We start from the raw sequence: 6,949 nt of genomic DNA on the forward strand, positions 1-6,949 counted from the left end.
CATCTCTCCTAATTTCAGTGCAAGGGTACAAGTGTTCTCTCAGCGGCAGGATGATTTCAGCACTTAAATCACGGTTGCAGGGATGCTGGCTTTGTGATTTAGTTCAAACAGCTTCACCAGTTCAGCGGAAAATAAAGCTCGCTCCCGCTGCAGGGAAGCTGGCACCTCCCACACCTCCCAGTAGCGCCGTAGCCACCACCGGCGCTGCCACCCATCCCAGCCCCACACCAGGGGTGCCAGCAGCGGCCAAGCCCCCCACCGCAGCCAGCCGGGCTGGGGTCAGAGCAGCCCCCATCTGCCCAGTGAGTGGAGCACTGGCTGGTCCCCACGGAGGGACCACTGTGTACCCTGGCTTCAGAGCACACCGACACCGGGCAGCGCCCAGCCACGGGATGGCCTAGGGAAACTTCATGGCTTCTGCTGCCCCATTGCCTTGTGATTTCAACCCAAGAAGTTGCACCACGCACTTGGCCCTAAGCACCACCCTGGATCCATCCCGGACCCGGCTGGCAGCCAGGTCCCCTGGGATCACCGAGCACATGCCACCCCAGCAGTCCGTGGGGTGAACGGGCGACTGATCTCAGACACCAGCATGTTCCATGCTGCAGGCGCAGCCAGAAAGTCCTCAGAGATCAAAGGATGAGGGCGAGGGCCAGCAGCTGCAAAGCAGCACCTGAGACAGCCTGGAGAACCACCAGCTGCCCGCAGCACCGGCTGCGGGGGTCGGGCCCCAGGCTGCCCCCGCTCCCCACAGTGGCCAGTCCTCAAACAAACTCAGGGTCCAACCTCTCATGGCCACCAGAATGTGACAGACTGTGGCAAAGAAGTTTCATAGGCAAGGAGGATCCAGTGGACTTGCACCCACTGAGCCCCCCAAAGCCACCAATGTCACATCTGCTGTGCCATCACCTGGCTCTTTGAACATCCCCGAACTCCCACCGCATTTACCTGCCTCCAGCTCTAGGACTTTTCTCTTGTTGAATAATTTCTACAGCCTTGAACGCTTTCATCAGAAAGCTTTTAAAGTTACTCACTTAGCACTATGCTAATGCAGGGCTCTAAAACAAACCAAAACCTTCCAACCCTTAAAAACTGTTTTCTGATATTTGACCAGACATCAGACACTGCTCCACAGAGAGTGACTAATGACCTGCTTTCTGTGAGGGGGGGGAAAACTTAATTACGTCCATTAAATTACTTCAAATATTTTTCCTTAGAGAATATGAATTATTTAAACTCAACACAGAGAAACCTGAAACATTAGCGAAAGCCTTCTGGGACTCGCTATGTAAATTCCCACTCCAAACAGATGGGGAAAGCATGGCGAGCTGCCATGCAGCCACTGAAGCAATGAACAGCGCTAAGATTTCAATTCGATAGTCATAATAAGGTCTTCTTGAGGAGGGCACCGAGCAAATAGCTACTACCCGGAGCACCAGGAAAGGTTTCCTACCTCCTGGAGGAAGGCAGCACAGTGGGCACAACGTAAACCTGGCAAGCCTCAAGTAGCTCCTGAAGGGCAGACAGGATTCCTTGGGAAAAACTCGCTCTCCAACCGAACCATGCGCCTCGAACATGGGGGAACTGCACCTGTTTGGGACGTATTTAGCTGTTTTGCTCTGCATCTGTTTTCTACCAGGCGAAAAAGTAGAGGTCCAAGGTATCAGCTGGACACCAGGCACAGGCAGCAAAGGGTCTTTCCAGGCGTATCTTACTGGAGAAAACATCTCCCCTCACACATCCCAGCTGGTGGTCAGATCCCTCCTCTGCCCCAGAGGAGCTCTGCTAACAGGGCAGCCACAGATGCTGCCAGTTAATAATCGATAGCAAATTACACCTTTGAGAGAAGCAAAGCCCCCGTGCTGAGGGACGGAGGAACCGCTGTTCTGGGGACAGGAGGTGCACACCAAAACCCCATGCCACAGCCCCGTTTGCCCGGCACCACTGCCGCCCGTGCTGGCACCAGACCCAGTGCACAGGCAGTCAAGACCACGCTGAGCTGGGACGAGGTCCTGGCCATGGCCCGAAGCAGGATGGTGCCCGGGAGGAGGTAGGAGCCCGGCGCCTCCCTCTTCAGAGGCTCCCACACCGTGGATCAGACCGTGGGGCTGATCCCATGCCTGGCTCTGAAAGCGAGAGCAAAGTGGTCACCACTTTCCTTAGTGGGCACCAGGTTCATTAGAGGGATACCCATGAAGGTAGAGGTTATATCCATTTTTACTGCTGTCATTAGACGTAACCTTGCAAGCTGTAAAGTCATCAAATTATTGTGTCTAAAGCATGACAACGGGGACATTAATGTTCTAGAGTAATTTTATAGTTACAGATAAAGCTGTGGAAAATGCCTGACGGTGCTCAGAGCTCTGACACATCTGCCCAGCCAACACCGTGCTGCTGAGCAGCTACTGGCAACGCACCCATTTACCCGGTTGCCACCCTTCAGATTAAAGTCTGGCTGTTAGCTGGGGAGCTGCAATCAACTTAAAGAATCATATTGCTGACAAAAGGCAATTCCACTCGCCTGAGCTGTGCTCAGGCACCATGCAGACCGGAGCAGTCTGGCAGCACGGACTGACATAGAGAAAAACTGCCGGAGGACACCGACGGCCACTTTTACCTCTGCATCCCCCGTCCTTCTCCTCAAAGCCGGGACCGCACGTGCATTTGCCTATGGGGACCAGCCACTCGCCCTCCGCACTGCAGTGCATCCGGGGGGGGTTATCCACATCCACTTCGGCGTGAGCAACACAAGTGCCCTTAACTTCCACCAAAGTCGCGAAGGCCGTCTCCGCCACCGTGTCTGGGAACACGGCCAGGTTCTGCACAGTGGCAAGGCACTTCTTGTAATAGACCCGCACGGAGACCAGCGCCACGCAGGCGCCCACATCCTGGAAGCCCAGGTGGAAGCCTCTCTTGCTCAGGTGCCCAATCTCCCTCAGCTCAGTGTTCAGCTTCATCTTACGCTCACCCAGGTCCCCCTGTGTGAAGCTCTCATCAGCAGCAATGGTGTCGATCTTGGTGTGCTTGCTCTCACGGACGCTACGGCCCAGGTCAGAGTCTGACTCAACGTAATACAGATTGAAAGTCTCCTTGCAGGTGCCCGTCACGCCAGGGATGCTGTTGCAGTCCCGCAGGGTGAACTTCAGCTCAATGAAGATCCTCTGGCCATCCCGCCTGGCAATCCAGCCCGTCTGCAGCCAGTTGTTCTGGTTCGGCTCCATGACATTGCAGACCTGGTACGTGCGAATCGGCTTGTAATTCTCATCCACACCACTGATTTCTTCCCACTGGGGAAAGAACACAAAGGGCTGTAACAGCTCAGGAGCTGCCATGAGCAAGAGCCAGCTGCCCCGGCAGAAACAAAGCGATCAGTATAAATACCAGCGCCACAAGCCTCTCCCCCCACAGACCATTTACACTGTAGGCACTCAAAGTCCTCAGCCCACCAAAACCACAACCTGTAGTAACCCAGCGGTGCTGCTGGACCACCTAATACCCGAGCTCTCTGCAAAGGTACAATCACAGAGAAACAACCAGAAACGGGGCACTGGCATCAGACCTTCTAGAACAGCCTAACATGAAACTGGACCCATCCTTGGCTGAGCACCCAGAGCCATTATCTCCCCCAGGCTCCTCGGATTTTCTATCCCTGGGAAGGTGCATCTGCACGGCATTGCCACACAGCCAGACGGGGCTGGGCTACCCAGAGAAGTCAAAGATGGCCAAGGAGGCGTGATGCCAGTTCACACCATCACGCAAGGACAAATACCTTCATGAGCAGCAGCAACTTCTCCGTCAGGAGAGGTTTTAGCTGGAACAGGACAAATCCCCTGCGAGCGAGACAGTGTTTCCCCAAACTTACCAGCAGAGATTCTGATTAGTGAAATGATGATTCAACCCTTACAGCCTTAAGGATGACCTGGCAACTTCCCAAAGCAATTCTTTCTGGGGGTAAATTTACACAAGATTGCCAAACGTACACAAAACTAAGTTTCTTCTGCAGACTAACAGCTGGCCAACACAGATGAGTCCAGGTTCTACCGCTATTCCCTCTGAACACTTTGCTTCCATTCTGGAAAATAAACCCAAAGCAGCAAGGAAGAGAACTCTGAGTTTCCTGACACACTCTCCTGAAAGCAGCTATAGACCGACCCGATGTGATGCAGAGCTCCCAACGATCCCAGCCCAGCCATGGCCCCCTTCCAAGAGCTGAGCTGATCCCCAGGCGCTCGTGCTGGCGTGCACATGACAATACAAATCCCAAACTGCTCTGTGTTTATTTGCTTGTTACAGGAGTGTAAAATTCATTTTGAGGCAGCATCGCATGCGGGCTGTACCCCTCACCCAACCAGCACTTTGCTCCTCGCTGTGAGCCCAGGGGTGCCCAGCGCTGATCAACGTGACAGCTCTAGCCAAGCTGCCCCTCCACCCCCAGCTTGAGGAGACCCCGCACCTGCCAGCCCCCTCCACTGGCTCCACGCGAGCAGGGTGCTCATGCTGCAAGACTTTAAATACTGCTGAGCACCAGAAGGCAGGCCCCCTCCAGCTGCACAGAGGGACATCCCACCTCCGCACTTACCCCATTTGATGGGTGTGAGGTCCAGCCCAGCTCTGCTTGCGATTCCTTCGAGTCCAGCAGGACAACTGCAGGGAAGACAAGATGCTAGAGAGCAAAGACACCAACCCGGGACACAGCAGTAAATATCGACCTGGCCCAGCCGTCGGGAAGCTCAGCACGGCGCATCGCTCCCCACATGCCGGAGCAGTGGGTCCGGTCCCAGAGCGCAGGGAGCAGCTCCCACCCCAGCTCCCACCCCAGCGCCACCGGCCATCGCGCCAGCACCGCACCCCGCACCCGGCAGGCCCGACGCTGCAGGGCCCTGGGCTGGGCACCCAGCGCCGAGGGCGCAGCTATGCCAGGAGCACCCCGAGCTAACGGGTGCACCCAGGGCGGGCTGCAGCCCTTCCCCAGGGACTCCGCAGGACAATCCCAACACCCCGGCCAGCGCTGCAACTGCCGTGCCCGCAGCGTGCGCACCCTGGAACTGACAGCTACTGGCGGCTGCTTTGAAACGGGAATTTCCTTGGAAGCCAGCGTCCGATTTCTACGAAAGGGCTCGTTCCGTTGGGCGGGAGGCGGCGTTTCACACGCTGGCGCTCGCACCCCGCGCAGCCAGCCGGCAGCGGGCAGCCCCGGGACTGCCGCCGGGCTCCGGCCGCTCCACCCGGCGCCCAGCTCCGGCCCGGGGGTGCGGAGCAGCCCCCCCCGCCACGGCCCCGCCGGCAGCCCGGTCCGGTACCGGCAGCGCTGCGCGGGCAGCGGGCACCGCTGGGGCTCGTTCCGGCCACCCCGCGGGGACCCGCCGCGCCGCCCCCGCCCGTCCCGTCCACGCCGCGGAGCCACCGCGCCCGAGGCGACACCGGAGCAGGACGGGGAACCGCGCCCGGACCCGACCCGCCGGCACCGGAGCGGAGCCGCCGGCCCTGCCACCGAACCGCTCCGGTTTCCTCCGGACGCCGCCGGGCACGGTACCGCGCAGCCCGGCCCGCTGCGGGCGACCGACGCCGGAGCCGGTGCCGCGGCACCAAGGCCGCCGGGCACGGTGCGAGTGCCGGAGCACCGGGGAACACGCCGAAGCCAGGAGCGCCGGTGCACCGGGCGCCGCGGCCACGCCGCTCCGCTCGCCCGGTCCGCGCCCCGGCTCACCCTGCTCGGCGGCGGCGCGGGGCAGCAGCAGCAGTAGCAGTAGCAGCGGCAGCAGCAGCGGCAGCGCCCGAGGGAAGCCGCCGCCGCCGCGCGCCGTCGCCATGGCGCCGCCGACTCCGCGCGCCCCGCGCCGCCGCCGCGCTCCGGCCGCCGCGCCCCGCCCCTGCCCCGCGCAGCCAATCGCCGCCGCCAGCCGCCGCTGGGGCGTGGCCTTGGCCCGCGCAGCCTATCGGCGGTGGCCTCTAGAAAGGGGCGGGGCGAGGGCGGGCGTGGGGGCGCCGTTCACTCTGAAGCCTACTGATGGCAGCCGCAGCTCAATCCCTGACCCGCCGTGCCTGTTGGCCCGGTCGGTGGGGCAGGCACCTGCCGGAACAGGCTGAGTCCGGCGGAGCAGAGCCTTGGGCTGCCCGGTACCGCTGCCGAGGGCAGGCACTGCCCTCCCCATGGAAGCCAAAGGGCACAGACAGCCCTTGCTGATGCTGAGGAGCAGCAGCCTTGTGGTCACAGCCATAATTAACAATGCTGGGTTATGTCATGTCATGTGTCCGTGTCCCCCCTTCATGACATTGGCTCCCTGCTGCCATTAACAGGCAGTGGGTGGTGGTGAGGCAGAGCCTTGTTCCTGCACCGCAGGGTGCAGGAGAGCAGCGGGGCAGGTCTCATCACTGCCCATGACTGCAAGTGATGCACAGGAATTTTACGTCAAGCCCTCTGCTCTGCGTTTGTGGGCTGACATCTGCTTCCCAGCTTCTTCCCGAGGTCCCCCAAGCCCAGCAGCTGCCATAACATTCTAAGCGGCCAGAAAGAAGCCCTGGGAAAAGGCAGCCCCAGGCAGGGCCGGTCCTGCCAGAGCTGTGCAAAGGCAGCGCTGCAATGGCGAGCCCAGTGCGGGGAGGCTGCAGGGAGGCTGGCTGGGCTGGGGGAGGCAATTCCTGGCTCACTGCAGGCGAGGTGTGTGCCCCCAGGCCCACAGCCTCCTGCGTCGGGGGAGGAACTTGATGAGGTTTGATTATCACTAACCGTAGGTGTTGCAGGTCCCTGCAAAATTTAGTCAGGCTGAACACCCGCCAGTTTCCCACCTGATGGCTGAGACCATGATGCCAAAGCTGGCTTATGTAGCAACACTTGTTCCTGTGGGATGTTCCCTTTGCTGTGATTATGTGCTGTCAAATGTAAAACATTGCAAATCTGGAAGAAAAATATAGACTGTCCACTTAACGCAGCCTGGCTGGTCTCTGGCAC

General features: G+C 59.6%; 1 protein-coding gene across 1 annotated transcript in view; it reads right to left on the reverse strand.

Annotated features, from left to right (window-relative positions):
• The window catches only part of EPHA10 (EPH receptor A10), a 44,604-nt gene extending 38,794 nt beyond the window's left edge, over window positions 1–5,810 (reverse strand). Inside the window, exons 1-3 of the mRNA XM_037381583.1 lie at window positions 5,708–5,810; window positions 4,580–4,644; window positions 2,618–3,287 (exon numbers count right to left, since the gene is read on the reverse strand). Of these exons, the coding sequence (XP_037237480.1) occupies window positions 2,618–3,287; window positions 4,580–4,644; window positions 5,708–5,810 (838 nt within the window). The remainder of the gene's footprint in view (window positions 1–2,617; window positions 3,288–4,579; window positions 4,645–5,707) is intronic.
• Window positions 5,811–6,949: the final 1,139 nt, after the last annotated feature.

Source organism: Falco rusticolus, chromosome 3 (genome assembly GCF_015220075.1).
Source record: "Falco rusticolus isolate bFalRus1 chromosome 3, bFalRus1.pri, whole genome shotgun sequence".
NCBI classification, from domain to species: Eukaryota; Metazoa; Chordata; class Aves; order Falconiformes; family Falconidae; genus Falco; species Falco rusticolus.